Raw genomic sequence first — 22,466 nt, 5'->3', positions numbered from 1 at the left:
ATTAAACGACGTATGTCGATGTGTGTATGTACTGCTCCCGATCGCTGTTAAATATAAACTGTAATCAACTTATTTTAGTTGTTGTTCCGAGTCGGTGCATTACGGATTGTTTTAAATGTGTTTAATTTTTTCGAAGAGAATTGTATCGGAAAGCAAAAAATTAAGCGGGTTTTTGTGTATAAAGGAAAAAAACAGCAAAAAGGCAGACAAAAGCTAATTCGTAAAATGAAATTTAATTAAACCCACACGATACACATGCATATAAATGCTTTGATACACTTATACATGTGAACAGGAAAACAAAATTGCAATAAAAGAATTAAACGAGAGTGAAGATCAATCAAGAATCTTTAGCGGTTACCTTGATGCGGGTAATTTATAATTGATTTAAATAGAATGCAACAGGTTGCATGTATGACGTATGCTTACATATGTGCGCATGCTATGTATGAAAAATAAGAAAAACAACTATTCTCAAAATATTTAGTTTTATGAAGAGAATCGAAGAAGAGATTGCTCGAATGCAATCAAGAAGAAGAAATCAAATTTGAAAACAAGTTCTGAAAACTGAAATCAAAAATAACGCATTTGTACGTCTGTCTCCATATTGTTCGCGATTTTTCAAGAAAAAAACAAAAAATATTGTTTTTCGCGAGGATACGTAGAGTGTAGTGTGTTAGCATTGCAATAAGTTTGTTGTATTGTTTTGCTCGTCTCAAATTGTGATCTTAAGATTTGAAAGAGAAAATATGTGAAAATATTTATTTTTCTTGCTTACTGGATGGAGATCTACTTCTCCATTCGAAACACGGCTATACAACCATTGCTTCGGTTCTCTCTATTATTCGTATACGCTACAAACGACAATCAGCATCAGCAGCAGCCGGTTTGTGGTGATTCGTCTGTGATCACTGTGTGTCACACTTTACACGCAGGCTAAAAATCTGATGAAATATGGAAGCTAAGCACATATTTCCTCAAAAGGAGCAAAGCCTTCGTCTTTTCAATTACTTTTCGTTTGCTTGCTTATTGAAATATATTGAGTTTGTTTAACAAATAAATTTGTATGAGCCATTGGGTTAGTAGGGAGCATCGTAACATAGACTGCGTTGCCTGTTTCTTAAAATGAAATAAAAATAAATTTAATACTTTAAAAAGTATTGTTTCGTCGTGTTTAATAAGCAGAACAATGACGTAATTGTGCTTTGAAATTGACACTTGATTTAGTTGAACCAACGCCAACCCTAAAAGCCATCTCTTGCTTAACCGCATGATCGTCATCATCATCATCATCATCATGATTATCGCTTTATTATTCACGTTTAACAGACTGAAAACAACGAACATGTGGTTATTTCCTTATATGAAATTACATTTATGTGGGCTTAAGTTAGAAACAACAATTAATTCTCATTCTCTCTGCGCATGTAAGCATAAATATATAGTACATAGGTAGATAGATGCAGATAAGCTTCTAATTCAAACTTAGGATCTTCATGCTCTGAATGTATATTAGATTTGATAAATGTTTGCACCGCATTGAAAATCGCTTAAGGGATATACACTTTTGACTTACTTAATAGATTAGATTATTAGATAGATAGTCTGTCCATCCGTCTACTCATCTGTTGTTGTGTCGGCCTGTATCTGCTCCTTCGCTCTTAGGTTTCGATCTCCCTGTCAGTCGGTCTGCGAAAGAAATATCCTTCGATCCATTGATTGTTGTTCTATCTGCCAATCTATGCGTGTGCCACCAGTTTGTTTGCTTATCCCTTTGCGCTTCCCTTTACCCTATTATGTGCCTGTACTTCTCCTCTTTGAGATCAGCATCTTTTTTCTTATATTTATACGTGATATAAAACGAACTCTCAGGTGCGCGTTTCATGTAAGAAAAATTACAATAAATAAAAATGATGTAATTAAATGTTGATATTTCTGTCAAACCATCAATCTTTCTGTCCGGATGTCTTTATGCCCATTTATACTTCTACTTACCTTTCCCTTTGCCTATCTTCCATCATCCCCATTAGTTTGCCTTTCTATCCGTCTGTATGACGGGTTTTCTGTCTGCGTTTGGGTGTGCCCAAAAGCATGTGTGTTTGTATGTCAGTGTGTCCGCCACTCTTTGGAAATCACAATATTTGATTAGCTTAGAACTATACTGAGATGTTAGCGGCTCCACCAATTTATCAACCAGTCTGCCTATTATATCTGACTTTCTATATGTCCGTATGTCTCCCCATTGCCATCAAAACTCCAACTTCACAATTTTGAAAAGAAAAACCCAGTTGGTATTAAGTTTCCTCTCGTTCACTCTCGTCAAATCAGCGTACGCGTTACTGTTTTAATCTTCAAATTGAAGTAACTTTAAGAAAATATGTATAATAATAATAATATTATATTAAACAAATATCCAAATTTGCGACATTTGTTATATAAAAAGTAAATGAAAAGAATGTATTAGGACACGGTCCCATATTAAATGTCTCACACAACCCTACTATTATTTATATAACAGGTGGACCGAAAAGACGATCCGATTCGAGACGTTCTCAGTTGTAAAGAGTCGGTGTCCAAAGCTTCATCAATATATCTCAAAAATTTGCGGCCTGTAGGTTGAACACAAAAAAAGAGTCAGATAGACGGACAGACAACCTTAGAACGATGTGAAAAGTGCTTCTGAGTCGATTCGTATAATAAGAGGAGGGTCTTTGCCAACTCTTTGCGGGTGTTGCATACATGCACACAAACTTAATCTATTCTCTTTCCTTCACAGCATATTAAATTTAGAGTTTTAGGTTCGATTTCAAATTTTTGCTTAATAAAATATTCATCTTAGGAGCGTAAGTGAACTATATCTTACTAAGTGTGTCTCACGATTATCAAGCAGTCATAAGTGAAAATAGAACGAGCGTCTAAAAATGTGTGGCTCGACATATCTACGATGTGTTTCCATGTATTCGATGTTAGGAGAAATTAGCCCTTTAATAGCGCCTACAAATGTTTCGTGGTTACATTGTTGCATCGCAACATCATATACCAGCTGATGTCAGGTATTAAGAGATCCAAACCCAAGCAAAATAGAACTACTTACTGACATTCATCTTATTTTTGTTTTTAATGATTTAGGGAAGCATTGAATTCGCTACGACATTATTCAAAGCAAATACGATGAGATTTATTTAATATCTCTCGCTGATCGTTGTAGACTTGCTTTCGGGATTTTTCATATCTTCAGCAGCATTCTCTAGTAGTAGCTGAAGAAACGTCGTACCTACATTATCCTACATTACCTATATATTCTTACATATACGCTTGAACGTGGGCTCAGCTTGTGTTGGTTACTTAAGTAATTCGTTTCTTACCGGTTTTGTTTTAAATTCATTCATTAGCTTTTATTCTATTCCTCACTATTTTTGTTTTTTTTCATATGCATATAAAAACTGATCCGTCATCTCATATTTATTTAATACTTACTTGCATACACACATGCACGCACGTCCGCATACTAAACAAAACACATCTATTGCATTATAAGAATGTATGTGTAGGTAAGACTCCTCCCTTTTGCTTTTATTTGTTTTATTCACTTTTGATGACGATGTCACCAGGTTTTCTGCGAATTTGTTTTTATTTTCCCTTATATATAGATCATGCTAGCGTTGTATTGTTTATAAATTGTGGTTTTGATTATTGCGGTCTTTTGTGTAATGCTCTTTATAATAAGCTTTAGATTTTCCATTAGATTATCTTACTTTATTTAATAAGTACGGTTTATACAAGCACAATTTCACTAAAGACTTCAGTGACTTTATGGTTGGAATAAGTGTTTACGCACTCAAAATAGAAAACCTTCATGAATTTATATTTTTAGATATGTCCGCCTGTTTCCCAGAGGTTTAATTTAAAAAAAAACAAGCAGAAACACTATAGTCGGACAACGCCGACTGCTACACACCCTATAGCACTTCGCTTAGTACAGTTATTCAAAAAACGAAAAAGTACACATTACTTTCACGCAAAGCCACAGTTTTTATGAAAGCCCGAATATTGAAAGACTTTCTCTTTATATAAGAGATGGCTTTTCGTGATAACGCGTGATAATGTTGGGGTCCAAGAAAATATCATCACAATATATTAAAAATGAATCCTTGGCCTTGAGAGGAAGGCCAAGAATTAGACCCATGCAGTTCCAATGGGATCTACTTCATTTTTATGTTTAATTACTTTCATAAACAAATTTTCGTCACATGTAGGGATTTACGTTTCATGAGAATGCTTATATGCGGTGGTATTCAAGAATTAGACCTACGTCGTTCAAATTTGGTGAGGTAGATATCTTTGTCAGTTTACTTCTGCGAAATATTGGAAATTTTACCTTTGTAGCTAGCATAGTAGTATAAAGCTTCCATTACCGGGCCTAGGAGAGCGGGTTCGAAAAGTTGCTATAGCCGATCCAAAGTTTTCACACTAACTTGGAATGCCGTAATGCTACTACTTGGCCATTTTTGCCGAGAAATTTTGAATATTGCAATTTTTCCCCATTCAACGAATTTTCAGAATAGGGCGCTATATGGGAAGTGGTCGAAAAAGTGGACCGAGCCGAATCATTTTGAATAGTGTTTGCCCTTGGGTCAAAGTAAGTTCGTATACCAAATTTCATCGAAATACCTCAAATCTTGCGACTGCAGCTTGAGCCTAAAAGTACATGGACAGACATCAGACGGGCAGATAGGTTTTTATCGGTACAATAAAAGGTCGGTCTATCTTAAGACATTCCGGGTGTTACGTACGTCCGCATTCACGTAATATACCCTGTACCACAAGTGGTGTAGGGTATCAAAAGAAAAAAAATTAAGCAAAGCTAACCGACACTTTAGCTCGAACACATGCAAATATAAAGCAAATAAATAAAGCTTTAAACAAATTGATCTCCTATTGGGTGCTGTTTAATGCTTTCAATGTGTCTGTGAACAAAAACAATGAATCATTAGAGCAGAAAAGTAATACAATTTCTGAACTATCTTTACAAGCAAAGTCTGTTGGATGTTTGTGAGGGAAACAGGTTGCGGAGATATATCGAGCTTGCTATGCCGTTTATAAAGCATATCAATAGATATAGACATTAACATCTCCGACGTAAAATTTTGAGTTAACAGTTTTTAATAATATCACTTGCCAATCCATTCGACTTCATGTTAATTTTTATAAGAGTGTAGAACCTGACCGACCTTTCTTTCAATTGCTGGCCAGAAGTTCGCAAACATTGAAATTTGTTCCTATTTGGAGGCTTTGTCAGCCGATCCGTGCTTAGATTAAAATTAAGTCTCATAATAGGACACCTAACAGAAATTGGCCGATGTGTCTTTCAATTGCTGGCCAGAAGTTCATCAACGTTGAAATTTGTCAGTCCATCTGTGCTTACGTTGAAATTAACTCTCAAATGAATGCGCTTAAGAGAGGCCAGCTATTGTGCCATTGGCCAGCTGTCAGTCCACCTATGCTCGGGTTCAGATTAACGCGCATAAAAGCGAACACATATAGTTTAATTTACCAATTATACGAAACTTGAAAGTATAGAAGCTATATCTTTCGGTCCATCTGTCCTCAAGTTGAAATGATCTCTGAAATTAGTGTAGCTACTGAAAAGTGGCTAATGTGACTTTTGGCTCTATGCCAGAGACTCACAAAGGGGGAAATTTATTCTTGCCTTGCCCGGTTACTGAGCAATAACACGGACTGCGAAACTCTCGATGGCTTATATCGAGTCGGAAAGTGAATTAAAAAAACTGAAAGAAGACGATTCTCAAAGAAAGGACATCCAAGAGCACCGGGCAATCATAGCAGGTTGATCAGCTTCGGAAACCGAGCCAGCATAAGGTAATCGATGGAAACCTACTACAGATGAAACAACATTTAACATATCGTAAATATTTATTAGTAATGTGCGTAAATAGCACGCCTTCCAAATAAAAGGAGATGTTAGGTCCTTTCAAGAGTTGGAAGATAACGCTAAAGTAGAAGCTAATAGCAGAAGAAGATAAGTCCGACCATTAAGTATTTTCGTAATAATATTGTTACGAAATTCGCTTTTCGCAGTCCGTATCACTAGGCCGGGTATATTTTGTTCAAGAGAAATACACTTTAAAGTTCTGTTATTTACAATTATATTTTTTAATAGTAGGATCATTTATATACAATTATGTTCCTTGAATGTAGGATTACTCACAATTTGTTTTGCCCGCACACTCAGCTTCTATGTTCTTGCCCGACTAACCCTCCCTTCCACAAATATTCTAATTATGTGCATTTTTACCCAAGTTCATAGTTTTCATACTTAATCCCTGTCTGTTTTTCCTGCCAATCGTTTTCATCGGCCTGCGGCTGCATGCAGCGCCTACGTATGTGCATTTGGTTTTGCCTTCTTCAATGGAATTTATTATTAGGGAAAATTACTTAGCTGAAACTAATTAGTTTTGGAATTTTCGTAACAATATAATAAAAGTTATTCACTGTTCCTAAGTAAACGCTTGGTTTTCGTGTAAAATCCTTAGGTGTGGACGGGTCCGACCATTAGATATATCACAGTCAATTTTTGATAACAAAATACTTTTCCATATTAATCTTCCTTCTAAAATGATATGACTTAGGGGCCTAGCACATAAAGACTTATTTTTCTCAAAAATATTTGTATAGGAGGATGTATCGCCATCCCATCGCATCTCAATTCTCCATATGCGTTCAGTATGCAAAGATGCTATCTTTTAAGGATTTTTGTCAAAACATATTAAGACTAGAAAATTACTTCCATATAATGACTTTTCCAGACCATTGTCAGTAGCATTCTTTATGACACAGGTGTTGTAGCGAATAAAGACTTATTTTATAATTAATTGGTTCGAACTGAGCGACACTTGCACAGAATATCTTTCTATGATACTATATCCACTTTTCTTCGTTTGTTTATCATATTCATAAAACATTTTACCAAATTTTTTTTTTTTTTTAAATCTATAATTAATTTTATTTGTTTATACACTTAAGGTCGATATGTGTGAGTTCATAAAGTGTAAAGATTGTGTTTATATTGCTGGTACAACAAGTACATAAAGAAAGAGCCATAGTATACAGAAATTTCGTAGCGCTGTTTGTACGGGCCAGAGGTGGGGAAGAAAATTTAAAAAACGGCACAAATTATTTAAAAGCAGGGAATAAATTTCAATATAATAAATTGTGGGAAAAAGGAGAAGAGCCATCGCCTTGTTTATGAGGTATGTGTATGATAATTTTTTCCAAAATTAAAAAGAATGAGAGAGAATAAGTATAGTAAAAATCATAGTTAAGTATTTCGCTTTACTTGCCTATGATTGTTTGGTTATTCCAAGGGAGTCGTTCTACTTTTCTGATTTTCGAACAGAAAATTCCTTTAGAAGGACTACTGCAGCTACTACCGTAAGCACTAATATTTTAAGATCTTAAGTAGAACTATAATGAAATGTGTCTCACTAATAAATACCCTACACCAATTCGTTTAATGCAGTTGTTATTATCCAACGACTTTTCAAAGTAAAGCTTTATGTGGGAAATGGTCGAAAAGGTGGTCCAATCCGAATCATTTTCAGTAGCGTTCATTCTTGGGCCAATGTGTATCGAATTTCGTTAAAATATCTTGAAAATTGCAACCTATTAATTGAATACAAGAAAACAAGGCACCCAGACGGACAGACAAACTTAACCCATAAAAGAAAGGAAGTCTGAATCGTTTAGTATAATAAAAGTCCTTCTGGGTGTTGCATACATGCGCATAAATTTAGTATACCCTTGTAACACACGATTCAAATGTATGTACAGTTTCGGCTTGTATCCTCAAAATGTCAATAATAATACGAAAAAAATCAGTTTTTCATTTTCTCAATTCAAGCCACTACAGAAGCCAAATCTTGCGATCTGGTCGCAGAAAGCAGGTCAGCATAAAGGACAATTTTGATGGAAAGTTCAAATCTTATACTCCCTGCATCTCACATGCCTCGCACAGAATATATTAAGTATGTATGCAATACCTAGGATGACTTGAGATAGATCCACCTAATGCTATGCTAGTCAATTTAGAATACCTTTTGATTGAACTTGAAAACTGCGGATGGTAACTTTCCAAATACTGGGCTGAAATGTCTTGCTTTTGGAAAAGTGTAGGACAATTAATCCTTGCTCGTCTCATTTCAACTCGTTTGACTTTTAATTTTTTTTCAAATATTTACCTTTCTTGTGCCTATGTTTGGCCAATAGTGGCATTCGGTGTTTCAATTAAATTCCTAGAGTCTTGCATACATATGTATGTATGTATGTATGTAAGCGCATTGAAATGAAAATGTTTATGTCGAGTTTTATTTATTGCATTTGCGTATCGTATTCAACATTTTTTAAGTATTTATTGGTGGTAATATTATTTTGTTGTTGCTGTTATTGTGCAAATGATCAACTAACGTAAACATTTGCTTTTTTACACGAATTCGCCCGAATAAGCATTAAAATTAAATAATAATCATCGAATTTTTCCTTTTTTTTTTTTTTTAAAGTTCATTCGCGTCATAAACCACTAGAAAGAAGTTTGTTCATACAACGAGAAAGTAAGCTTAAAACTTAAAATAGACGAAATAGATATGTCATGTTTTTTTATTTGTTTAATAAAGTTTTTCTTTTCTTTTCAACTTATATAGTAAGTAATTGGCTTTACCTTTAAAACTTGTTTATTAATAACTACTGATAGTATTTTTTTTTTTTACTGCATTCTGAGTGCTTTTAACAAAAAAAAAAGGCCATGAATTTCGCAGTCTTTTCATTTTTCCAATACCGGACTCTTCTGGAAAATAAAACCAGTTCTCTTCATCACTTCAAGCGTATAATTCATACGAATTAACACACTTTTGAAGGAAGTGCTCAATTATTTCCATATTTTTAGTTGAATATAAGTTTACATGTATATGTATGTATGTGTATGCTTATAGTGTTGTTAAAATAAAATGAACAATAAGAGCTATTTTGCTAAATGCCTTGCCTACATAACCTATTAAACATTTTTGTTAAGATGAGAGAAAAAATACATTTTTTTTTCGATTCCAAAACTCTTCCGAAAAAAAGTCCATTAATACGTTTAATAGTAAGATGTTCAACAATGCCTGACATCAAGTTAATAAAAAAAAATTGTAATTTTGAAACATTATTGATTTTTAATTTTTTTTTTTTTTTTTATAAAAAACTTATATAAGTTTGCTTACAAAAGATCAACACTTTGTTTCATGAGTGGAGGTTTATCTTAAGAGCGCAGACGAACAGATGTCTCAGCTTTAAGTGGAAATTAATTTTTGCCTTCGTCTACCCTCACTTTAAAGAGGCAACTTGCATATGCACATTATTATAATTAACAGTACATGATGGTCTTTACATTAGATGGGAAAACCTTATTGAAAACTTCTATACGCTTAAGGCAAATCTTCTTAGTAAATGTAAATAAATGCATAGATTTAATTTAGAACAAATTAAAAAATTACAGGCAAATACGCCTCGCACATACGTTCCTCCGTCCGCTCGATGTAATACAATTAGTTACTCATAAAATATGCGTCGAAGACGTCTAATGCAAATGAGACACACTTCGCGGCGATCACCATTATATTTATGCACTCGTACATAATAGTTCGCGGCATTACAAATAACCAACAAATCTAGTTTATAACTTAGTCCATCTTTCCCATAATAACAGAAGCAAGAGAGAACGCATATAAACCACAAAATTTTGTTATCACAAAATTCAATTAAATTAAATAATAAATTACGATCATCGCTGTTAACGTTTATTTGAAATGTTCAGACATTTTCTGGATTAGATAAGTGCAGGCAGAATCCTTCGGCTGTGAAGTTTTGCTTTACTTACATACATGAGCACCAGGAACTTGACGATAACAACGCGATCTTCGCTTGCAATTTCTGTTTTTTTTCGTCGTTACACCCTATACCACTTGTACAAGGCGCAAGAGTACATTAAGTTTTTGAAGGATTTGGGATAGTATGGAATTACCTTTAAAATATTTCAAGATGACATCTCTTAAGTTGAACATGGAAATTTATGGGCCGACGTTGGGCACAAAAGCTCAAATCAAGGGAGAAAATGATTCCTAACCGATCGGTACAGCAAAAGGGAGGTCTATTTTTCTGTTCATGTGCTACATACATCGACACAAACCTACCTTTCTCGACTTGTGGACTTCCCGGTGTACCAAGTAAATACACTACGTATTATAAGTGGCGGAGTGGAGAAAAAGAATTAAAACCAATTTTGTTTTCCTACAAACAATATCGATAATTCTAGCTTGATTTCAACGGATGGATAGACAGACATGGCTAATTATTTATTCTGATCAAATTATATGCTTTACTTTATATAGCATCTTGTTTAAACTAATTGAGTCCAACGCATCCCCTATGATGGTTATGGAGGTTTTGCCTGAGGTGACAATGGAAATCTTTTTTATTTATTCTTTTTTTTTTTTGTGGTCAACTATGTGTGGCAAACAAGACGAAGGAGATGTAAAATAATTTTATCTTTGCACCAAATAACTTAAGCAGGTATATCAGCTTTTTCATATGATCTCGAAAGTGTTTGCGTAGTATTTTTCAATTCTTCCGAAGTTAAACAACGAAGGTATTTATGTACGCATGTACATATCCGTACAGCCATGGTTACATAAATATCGTGCACTTTATAGTGACAAAAAGACGTAAATTTACAAAAAAACAAAATTTTAATTTTTACTTTAAACTATGGTTCAAAATATACAGAGGAAAATTTTTAAACGTTTGGTTAATTGAAGTAAGAAAAGTCATATCATGGGAAAAACCCCAAACCCAGAGGTACAGAGAAATAGTACAAGAAGACAGTCGAAACGTTTATATGAGTTATTCTTTAGTTTTGATTCTTTTGTGTGTCACGAGTTACGCACGCTGGAAAAGTCCGCCGAAATATTCAAACTGACATTTATTGTGAATTTAATTAAGAGCATCTTCTTTATTCTCTTTATATATATTATACGGAATCCCATTTCACACGTCCACTAGATGTGGTAAGCCTTTTGAGATAATTTTCTTTATAAAATGCTGCATCAACTTTCAACCTCATATTCCATTCCGGGTATTCTTTAAGACATATAACGAAGCCGTTCAATTTATCATTGAAGTGAAAACAACCCGTAGTCGTCTGGTTTATGTCTCTGTTAACAATCACAATTTTATGCATTTACAAAATCACGATTTACTGAGTGATAAAAAACATTATAGTGGATCACGGCCGATTCTTAAATACGCTACACCACTCACAACTTCTCAGGACAAGCTGTTACATAGAGAGTAATCGAAATATTCAATTGTGATAGTTAAGGGCTCTATGCAGGTCACCAAAGCTCACAAACCTTGGACGAGAAAAATCTCGAGGAACGATACCAAGTTGTCCTTTTACATACGACCTAAGCAGAGAATGCAAAGACTGTCTCATCATTCAGGTCTTATCACTATCCGTCATTGCATGTACCGGTTCAAGCAGCAGAAGGGAAAAGCGGCAACTGACGAATAATTTTCCATTTAAGGAACTCTTTTTTCCAATCATTTTATTTCATTTACTTATTTATTTTGCATTTAATTCTACGCCTTATGCTCTAAACCCTTTATATTAGGTCGATATCTGGCTTCATTTAGTTACCGTATATATCTAGGTCACAAACCACCGACAGATATTCTTTATAAACGGAACGGTTTAGCACTTCGACTACGAACGGAAACCAAAATCCTTTTATTTTACCACAGAATCCGTGGAAGCAAGTTAACGCGGCGGTTGTCAACGTAAGAAAGGCCACGAAAGGATTTTAATTTCGTCGTTAATACCTCTACCATCTAGTTGGCCTTGTCGATTGTCTTCAATTCTGATGAATCATCCCTGGCTTTCGCTACTGGAATTTGTTAAATTTATGTTAAGCCTAAAGTACGAAGAATAACTTAACTTAAGAATAATTTAGATCTACGTGTGGAACCAAAATGGGGAAGGATTTTGATCCTCATAATAGTAGTTTAAGGAAACCAGGTTCCATGTGCATTACTACAATTGTTCCAATAACTAGCATTTAGTGTCTTCCACTCAGGTGATGAACTGTTCTATTTATTGAATTTTCTGCAGCAAATAAATATTTCTCTTAATAAATTGTTTTGCTTGTTTGTTCTCACGGTGAAGGCTACTCATGTGTACTGTGGCTGTACACATACATACATGAGCAGCTACAGAATTTTTTCTACTTTTATTTAATTATGTAATTTCTAATAAATTTAAAGAGTAAATAATGAAACCGCAGATCTTTGTTCGGACATCATCATGACATATCATGTATAAAAGTAACCGTACATTTTAAGCCCAAGTAAACATTTCAACCTGTAACTAACACAGCTAGTCATGATTACGATGACCCTTGAGTCTAAGAAGCATATTAAGCATAACGTAGAAATGACTTGCAAATGAACAGAAGTTAAAAGAACTAACTCATCAGGATGATGATGAACATAAAATAAAAGTAATGGATATGTTAGTTAAAACGTTAACAAACAATAGTTAAAGTGATTCAACAATAAAATGATTTGAAAAGTTAACCGTTTAATGTGATAATTAGAAGAAATAAAGTAAATTTAAATTTTGTAGAATAATTTCTTCGAATTCTCAACTGTTAACATAATTAGTTAGTTCTACGTGCCTAATACTTACTATGTAAGAAAGTAACTTTGTTTGGAAGATTGCCTAACAATATCGTAAGAGCGGAAATCACGTTAATATTGTTTAAAATGTTATACACCTCTTCCTTATATATGCCACACAATAATTAATTAGTTTTGCTATCTTTATAAGCAATCGTTTTGCGTACATACATCGCTACCATTCTTTAGGTTTACGTGCACACCATTTATGTAAACACAAGAATTTATGCGTAAAATATAATAAACAGTTCAAGTGAAATAATGTTAAACGATCACTTTGCCATTCCCTTAGGATTTTTTTTTAAAGCTTAAGCTTGACAATCAAACAAGTTGCAACTCTTCTCTCACTCTTTTAAGCGTAATCCTCCAATTAAAAGCGTACTTTAAATTGCTTCAAGCATTTACGCCACTGTTTAAACGTTCACGAGAAAGTCGCTTCTTACCCCCCGCGAGTTACCACCCGTTTCTTCAAATGCTAGCAATGAGGGCATATCGCAATCTCTTTGATTATACATTCGTGATATGCGTCATGGAACTTATTAGCTTGTCTGTGCGCCTATGTCTCTTCTCTTTTATTCAAATCAGTTTCCAATGGCGGAAAAGCATAAAAAAGCCGAATAGATTGATCGAAAGGCATCAACTCTATAGTTCCGTTACAATGTAATCGTCCGAATTTGAAAGTAACACAACGTGGCGCCTGATGGGACGATACCTTTTCCGCGGTGATTGGAAAGTCTAGGACAATTGCCTTACTTGAGAGTTTGGTGTGCCACAGATGCCACATATAATTCCTACTTCCAATGTCTTTTGTGCGACCTTGACATTTGAAATTCGCTTGTATTCAATTTCGCTAGATAAGCAAGGTAGAATTTAGTCCTGGGCTTTCAGAATCGCCAAATTTTTGACGTCTAGAAGAATATAAGTTTTACGTAGTTCTCGCCCTGACCATGTGACGAGATATGACGTGCTGGCAGAGTTGTATTATATTACTGTTCTGTATCCTCGGGGTATGGTGTGCACTAATGAAGCCGTGGACGGGCAAAGGATAACGTGTGATATCGTAGCACCGGACAGTTAATTGTTCTTATGTGAGCGTCCCACAGAGACGTCTGTTGAAATCTTAATTACGTTACAAAAGTGCAACTGAACGAACAGATACTTTTCTAATCAAACGTTCAATCACGATTAGCAAGAAAGGGGTAATATTCGCCTTTTTCTTCAGTTATGAAAATTTAATTTTTTATGAGATAAACTTGACCTTAATTTTTATTGTAATTGTAATGGGCAATCCGTACTGCGAACTAAAAACGATGTTCGCTAGTTACCCTTGCTCCTAATCCTCCAGCTTAACGATTATTGTGAATCCTGCCACTTTCTTAGGTTCGGAGCGCCGTGTTGTGTTCACCAAACTCCAGGTGCGATTCTGCAGAAGAGTGCTTATTCGCACGGCATAAAATGGGACACTTTTTTCGGTATCCGAACTGCCTACACTTTCAGATGATACCTGAGGGTGTTATGACCGGTCTAGAAGCCAGTCAGGAGACATATATCGCTCCTTCGTACTTCCAATATGTTGTTGCCATGTCGGAAGAGTACTTAAAGCTTTTAGCCTGCAGTTGCCGTGCACTCCGCTTCCAGTGGCTTTTGTGTTTTTTCTGTGCGAAATATAGCCGCCTATTGATAAGATTCTGGAGCCATCATAGTCGTTTGGGCTCGCGTTTGTGCTTCCTAGCCTTTTCAGGCCACGGTCCTTTGATAACGGTCGTCTCCTCCGACTTTACTTTTCAATATTTTTCAATCGAAGTGCGCTGAGGCAGGCACCCTACCCCTTATGATTGGGGTACATCATTTAATTCTTCCCTTTATATGTTAGAAAATTTTTCCTACCCTGATGGTTTTCAAAAGAAAAAAATCAATTTAGTTATCATTTGTTCGTCGATATGTAACTATGTCCAACGCGCATTAAAGTCACTTTCACATTTTTATTATGACACATAACGTTTTTTTCCCATTACATTTTTGTGATTTTTGAAAACTCAACAACGAGCGCTCTTACTAAGAACTCTACCTTATAAATACGGCCAAAATGCAAATAAATTGATATGGTTATGAAAGTGTCAGATTTCATGATGTGAGTTTTCATGAAAACTAGTCGATTTTCCAAGAAACAAAATTCTAAAGAACGGGGGAAGCCAAGTGCACATTGATGGCGCGTTAGCTGCGTCATGCAGCTGGCGATTGGCGGAAACATTAACAACAATTGGCAGAAATTTAGCGGAAAAACGGATTAAACTTGTCACGATGTTCAGATAATGATAACTTGCTTGCCAGCATATTTGTGGAACGCAAAGAAGTCAAAAGCGCGTAAGCTCCTCTAAGTAACTTGTAAATAGATCTGCGAAGAATTTTAAATAAAACCCATACCATCCTAAAAACTGCAATTTTGTAGTGCGAATTTAAAAAAGGCGTTGATTATATAACGTAAAAATCATAAAAAGACGGTTTACGTTAAAATATAATTTAAGAAAATGTTCGTATTTTAATTTGTTTCTTCATTTCTTCGTTATGAGTTAATCAGTCTTTGGTTTGCCAATAATAACATCGTCGTAATCGAAACATTTTCATGCCAACATATTTCGAAGTCAATTATATTTTTGTTTGTTGATCAACTCGGAATTATAAGAACCGTTAAGAACGGTTGTTTCGATGCTTTATACAAAGTACAATTTAAACGAGTCAGGCAACACCGACGATTCAAAACCTTACAGCACTTCATTTCTTTATTCACTTATACAGACAGATGTCAAGCCCAGTAAATAGATTCAGCTAAATTACATAAGTGTTATGACCAAGTGGTTAACCTCATTGCAATTGAAGTACAATAAATTCTAAAGCTACGTAATTAACATGTATATATAAAAATAAGCAAGAAAGAAATCACATAAACATGTAGATCAACCACACCCTCAGCAGCTGACATACAACGATTAAGAATGCGTCTCGTGAACAAGTAGTCGCTGTTAGCATACCAAGGCTTAGCTATAATTTAGCGACAATATTAAATGTAATGGCAGCGCGTAGCTCGATAATATTAGCTTAAATCTGACATCAACAGTAGCTCTAATGGGAAACCGAATTCGATAGCGAGATTAGGTTATAAACTTCATTTAGATTTTTGCGGAGCAGGTTGAAAAGCTCATAGCTGAACGTGCATTGGCCAAGTTCTATCAGAAGAAACTTTCTTGACGGGAGGATGGAAGAAACAGTATCTTCGTTATGGAATATGAAAGTTTCGTATCTCATTGTCCTATAAAGATGTGCCTCTCATAGCGATCCTTATACGAAATACAGCTCTCTTTGTCGCAGTAAACACGCCTAAATCTAGCAGAGACACATGGACAGACATAGGAGAGATGGCGAGAAAAGACCAATAAACACGTCTAAACAGATTCAGATAGTGAACGTGAGATGCTCATTGTAAGAAAAAGAAAGCATTTATGTGAAGCCCTCTTTGAGCGTTGCGTACATCAGCAGAATCTTAATGTACTTTCAACATAAACTGTGTAGGGTATATAAAGAAACTCAAAATTATATTTTGCTACCATCAAACTGCAATCACTCAAGCTACAATGAATTTTCATTGATTTTATAATTTTGATACATATATCGCAGAGGGTATGTTAGGTTTATTGAAGGCAAGCGCACAGAATTGCTTAGAGCTATTAGAACACGGGTTACAGAAACATCATATTTTACTATATTCATGTTCATACCAGAGATAGCATACTTACCGTGCTATCATTTTATATTTGATGAAATGAATGCCTTAAAGTGAAAAAAGAAGTAAGAAGCATCTCTTGGGCACCAAAAGATTCGTTCTGAACCAGAGAAATAAGATAACTGTTTTTTTTTTATTTCTTATTATTAATGAGAGATTTAAAGCTTAATTAACTCGCACACTCTGTACGAATGAAACGAATGAATTCATAGATTAAATGAAAAGTCGTCTGAATGCAAAAAAAGTGCAAAAAAAAAATAAATAAATAAACAAACAAATAATTTAAAAATAATTCTCCTCACTCGCTTCACTATAGCATGCGTTTGCCGCACTACCCCACATTTCAAATGAATTTAATTAAACTAAAATCAATTTCAATTTCGATGCCGTTAATATGCGGGCGCCCGGCACTGTACGCACATTTCCTCACTTTCTTACAGTTCGTACGTTTCCAGTAAACGCACAATTTACTTATCAAAAACATTTTCTTTTCTAAAAAGTCGGAAATTTTAAATCGTAATCCATTAATATAACGCGAGATAATTGAAAACGAATGAAAACAAGTGAGACAGTTAAAGTTAAAGTACTCCCTCGAGGTTGTGCGTAGAAATTGCAAATAATTCTCTTAATTATAGTCAATTAGAACTTATTCAGCAGTGGCTTTCATCGACCACTTCTCATGGAGCAATGTGTTTGTGGGTGGGTGCTTCACTCGCATTCTTGCACCCTTGATAAATATTTTCCAATAGCTTTGTCTAATGGATAATTAATGTTACTTAGACCGTTCGCAATTGTAGGCCGATGAGATCCGTTTTTAAGCTCTATCTGAAGCCGTAACTTGGAAAACCATACGCGACAGATTTCATCTTTCTCGATTTATAGCAAGCTGATAGGCCGATAAGCAGCCGCATGGACGGACAAACAAACGTAAAGGATGACAACGATTGAGTGCGTTACGTAGAATATGTGACGCTTATGTCTTGCTGTTGCAAACGACAGGACACCTCTAATACAACTAACTTCTTTCTTTGGTAGTGTGCATAAAATTGGTATTTTTGAAAATGAATATAGCAAATGTTAACTTTGCATTTAACTTCTTATAAGTGTATTTCATCACAATCGAATGAGCGTAGAAAGGCGATTTAAAAACGTTTACTAGACCGCATCGACTTCTTGATGATAAGGAGATTCTGTGCAATCAACATCAATATTATTATCATTTATTTCACTTCACTGTCTTTTCATTGTTCATCTTTGCACACATGTACACAGAGTGCTATTCGCTTAGTTGATCGATGTTTCATGGGATAAAGTATTCGCCTAACTTTTTAAGTAACAACTTTTTTTGGTCCTTCTGCATTTGTCAAGGGGCTCATGGAGATTGTGTTTCCTTGAATTTTGTTATAACAATGTGAGGCTCTTAATTTCCAGACCGTGACTGCTAATCATTTACTTGAAATGAATGCAATATATCATCGATTCACATGCGTCTTTTATTGTTAGTTCAAAAAGAACGGAAGACCACACTGTGGCGAGCTTATCTGTAATACCATGTGAGGTCCGAGAAATACTTGATATCTACGTTAGGAGAGTTGGGCAAGCAGCATGATAGAGACATCCAATCACCAGTCAGAAGGCATTTATTTTATTTACGGCTTAAGTGCTTTAACAATCCTGATGTCGCTAATCCGCTGAATACCGCTAATCGTAAAAAAGAAAACAAGAAAATAGATTATCTTTTATGACTAGTGATCGATTGAAAAACCAAAGTATATTCTTAAGAAGGCCTTGCTTGTTGTTAGAAGGCAGCAAATAACGTTATTACTTATGCCACAGCGAGGTTCATTATAATAGTTTAGCGTTGCAAGATATCTTGGATTGCCGCGACATGGTTAAGCAGAAAACGATCAGCAGATCATCTTGTAGCATTCTCCCTTTTGCTTTACTATAATAATCTTGAGCTGTGAGATACTTTGGGTCGTGTTACTATAGAGCTAAGTTGAGAATGCGAAGGTCTGTGTAGAAAATACGCGCAATGTTCGGACAAGCATTAAATGAATCTGGTAGCGTTTGAGATATCGTAAGGTCGAATACCCGGGCTGCGTACAGTACAGAAGATATCCCGAGCCGATCCTGACCTAATGATTTTATCATAATGTATGCTTGCAAGTATTTTGATCATTTCTGCAGCTGCCGGCCAAGGACAACGAGCTTTGACCTTAGGTAATAATAACATGCTTGTAAAAATGTATATTAATAGAATATTTACGGAAGGCAGAGAAAGAATATTTGAGTTGAGCAGTCGAAAGTATTGCAAGAAAAAAAATAAATTGTGAATAATAAGAAAATAAGAAAAGCGTATTTCATAACAATATATTATAGACTGCGTTATATAGACAAAAATGGTGGATAAACAACATTCGATTGATATAAGCAGTTGCTTAGCCGATCCTCAGGTAAGCGAGCGTCAGTCGTCCATAATTTATACTTTAATCTGGCTTAGCTAATTCTCTTTACAGATACAACTAAGCAATGCCTTAGCTACACGAAATGTACGAGATTTTCGCATTGCTTTAGATATGGGAGCTGAAGCTATTTTAGCAGACCAGCATCATGGCAATATTTATGAGAAGGCTTTGGCAACTTACGGTTGCGCTGAGTTTGTCGAGGAATGTCTGAAAAGAGGTTGTAGTCCACATCATGTGAGTTTAAAGAAATGCTGCCATCAAAGTTTCACATTTAATCATCTATCTGCTCTTAGGTGAATAAACATTTTGACAAAGCGGCCATTAGCTATGCCAGTGATTCCCGTGATCCTCACATTCTTATGTCGTTATTGAAATATGAAGGCGTACAAGTAGATCGAAAATATGCGGAACTAACCCCTTTGAACTCCTTAGCTAAAGGTCTTAATGCGGACAATGTAAACGATGTGATTGCGTGCTTAAAGCTATTACTCAATTATGGAGCCTCTCCTAACATACCCGATCAGAGAGAAATGACTGCCTTACATTATGTGGTAAAAAATCGTAAAATCGACGATAATAAAAAACGTGAAATTGTTCAATTGTTTTTCGAGAGACACGATTTAGATATTGATACGTATCGTGACGGCGAATTACGGCAATTATTGCAGCATGAATTTTCCGATTTGCAATTACCCGAAATTCGTAATAATAAATTAATAGATATGGAGGTATTGTTGTGCTATATACGTGCAGGTGATATGGAAAAATTTTTGCAGCACTTTCCTGAATATCAATTAAATATATCGGATAAGGACAACCTACGTAATACGGCGCAAGAGCAATATCTGCCATTGCTTATTGAATGCATTCAGAAGGGAGCTCATGCCGCCTTTGACGTTTTATTAGGCAAAAATTTAAACGTTAACGCTGTATGGGAGAACAGCAACGCTTTAGAAGTCGCAGCTATCTGGGGTAATTGGTATGCATTGCAAAAGCTCTTGGATCATCCGGATTTAAAATTGCGACGTGATGATCACCCTTTAATTACTGTTATATGCAAAATGAGTGAAGATCCTTTACAGGCGTTTTGCGACTATCGCAAGTGTTTCTACGTATTGATAGAGTCTGAGAAAGTGAATATTAATGAAAAAGATGACAGTGGCTCTACGCCATTACATTACGCTGTCAAATATCGCAACAACGAAGCTATAAGAGAGCTATTAAGAAGAGGCAGTTATATAGGAGCGAAAAGCTGCTTTAACGACCTATCTATCGATGGCGTGAGCCCTGAACTATTAGAGGAACACTTTGATAATTGCATAACCTCAAATAATCGGAAGTTGGGAGATAAAAACTTTGAAATTATCATCAACTATATGAATCTCTTGCCACGGCTAGAAGTGTCTTCGTCTAAGATGCCAGTGAAACAATTGCGAGATGAAATGGCTCCTATAGCATTTATAGCCAAATCAAAAGAACATCGCCATCTACTGCAACATCCTCTCATTACCAGTTATTTGTTTCTTAAATGGCATCGCCTCTCGGTCGTCTTTTTTGTAAATTTTTTAATGTATGTCTTCTTTGCTGTTTCTATTATCACACACACTATTCTGAAATTTCGTGAGAGTGAGTATGAGGCAGTGACAGCCCTTTTTGGTCTGTTTTCTTGGATTGGTATTATCTACATGATTCTGCGGGAATGTACGCAAATGATCATGTCACCTTTATGCTATTTTCGCTCGCTGGCCAACTACATGGAATTGGCCTTGATCGGACTATCGATTGTAACATGCAGCGAACCCACTTATGATAAAGAGACTCAGCGAGTAATTGCCGTTTTTACTATGCTTTTGATAGCAATAGAACTGTGCCTCTTAGTAGGCTCCTTACCCGTCTTGTCCATTTCGACACATATGTTAATGTTGGATGCTGTGTGCCGTAGTTTTTTGAAAAGTTTTGCGCTCTACTCAATTTTTGTGATCACGTTCAGTTTATGTTTTTATATACTGTTTGGCAAGCCTGAAATGAACCCAAAAGAGCCTACCGCTTCTAATGAGGATAACGGGGAATTTAACAAATTTACTAATCCCTTGACGGCTTTAATCAAAACCATTGTTATGCTTACCGGCGAGTTCGATGCCGGCGATCTAGAGTTTGATTCTCTTTACAATTACTTACTGTTTTTACTCTTCGTCTTTTTCATGACCATTGTATTGCTTAATTTGCTAAATGGTCTGGCAGTTAGCGATACGCAGGTAAAAATAATTTTAAATAATACCTTGTTTTGATTTTCTATAAACTGTTTGTTTCTTTAAATAGGCCATTAAAGGACAGGCCGAACTAAATGGCTCGATATGTCGAACTAATCTTTTAACACGTTATGAAAAAGTTTTAACTGGTCGTGCAGACGGAGCCAGTTTTATAGTTAACCATGAACCTTTCCGCTCTATATGCCGTCGTCTAACGAATTTATATCCCAACTATTTAGCGGGTCGACAAATTGCAATATTACCTAACGATAATAATAAGGTTTTGATACCGACAAGTAGCATTTTCGAATTGAAAGAAGTGGACAACTCCTTAGCGTGCTTTTTACCGCTAAGCGATAATGATCATGATAAACAAAAGAAACTATTAGATCCGCCGGTAAGGTTTCTACCTTGCTGCTGTTCTTGCATAACCGGTAGTTGTTCTAAAATGGATGTCCGTACGGTTAAGATGGCGTTGACAGTTATCGAGAAAAAAGCGAGTGCAATAAGAACGCAACTGCACTTGAAAACCACTGAAAAACGTTTGCAAAATATTGAACAAAAACTGGAAAAAATATTCGAAATTTTGCAGGATTCAAAAATAAAATAAAAAAATGCAGATTCGTGGTATTAAGAAGTATTATTTCTACGCGTTACATTACAAACAAAAAAGAAGAAGAGAATTTATTAATAAAATGATGAAAATTTATTTTAAATAACAAAAAAACATTTTTTTTTTTAAATATTAATAAACAATGGTATTATTTTTTACTCGAAAAATTTTGTATATTTATTGTATGAACGGAGAATTTAATGATCGACAAGGACGCAAACAGCGAAATGAGCGAACATCATGCTTTCTGCAGACAACAACCATTGAAATAAAACTTTACTCCAAAGAAAATAATTTCCATATGGCAATGCTGTTATCACAGTTTAGTTGCACGTTGCTATATTCTTTATCATATTAATATATTCATAAACTCGCACGAACACTAGTAATAATCAATGAAATGCAGTTGAAACATAAAGCGTCGACTTGTTATAGCATAAAATGTACAAAATTGCTTATCAAGAGACAGCATGTTACGCAGCATCGTAGGCAGTCAATTTCTTGGCTATGGTACTCCGCCATATTACGATCTGAACCCTTTTTTATATCGCGATTTTTATTGCACCGAAGTA

At 35.3% G+C, this 22,466-nt stretch overlaps 1 protein-coding gene across 2 annotated transcripts; it reads left to right on the top strand.

Annotated features, from left to right (window-relative positions):
- The first annotated feature begins 229 nt into the window (after nt 1-229).
- Nucleotides 230-21,926, top strand: LOC119636249 (transient receptor potential cation channel protein painless). Of its 2 annotated transcripts, none has more exons than XM_038031547.1 (5): nt 230-371; nt 18,947-19,020; nt 19,084-19,266; nt 19,326-21,287; nt 21,352-21,926. In XM_038031547.1, exons 2-5 carry the CDS (start codon nt 18,967-18,969, stop codon nt 21,889-21,891), a joined length of 2,739 nt encoding a protein of 912 aa, XP_037887475.1. In that variant the 5' UTR covers nt 230-371; nt 18,947-18,966; the 3' UTR covers nt 21,892-21,926. The 2 variants fall into 2 exon arrangements, with proteins under 2 accessions (XP_037887475.1, XP_037887474.1); XM_038031546.1 differs by having other exon boundaries at nt 18,825-19,020; nt 21,352-21,925.
- Nucleotides 21,927-22,466: the final 540 nt, after the last annotated feature.

This window comes from Glossina fuscipes, unplaced genomic scaffold (assembly GCF_014805625.2).
Source record: "Glossina fuscipes isolate IAEA_lab_2018 unplaced genomic scaffold, Yale_Gfus_2 28, whole genome shotgun sequence".
In the NCBI taxonomy this organism is placed as follows: domain Eukaryota; kingdom Metazoa; phylum Arthropoda; class Insecta; order Diptera; family Glossinidae; genus Glossina; species Glossina fuscipes.
The sequence above is the reverse complement of the archived record's forward strand: the minus strand, read 5'-3'. Positions and strand labels throughout refer to the sequence as shown.

Excerpts from the sequence above, each read along its gene's own strand:
- LOC119636249 (XM_038031547.1), top strand. The coding sequence starts at position 18,967 with ATGGTGGATAAACAACATTCGATTGATATAAGCAGTTGCTTAGCCGAT. Across the intron at positions 19,021-19,083 it reads GTTGCTTAGCCGATCCTCAG|ATACAACTAAGCAATGCCTT; the intron begins GTAAGCGAGCGT and ends TTCTCTTTACAG. Across the intron at positions 19,267-19,325 it reads GAGGTTGTAGTCCACATCAT|GTGAATAAACATTTTGACAA; the intron begins GTGAGTTTAAAG and ends ATCTGCTCTTAG.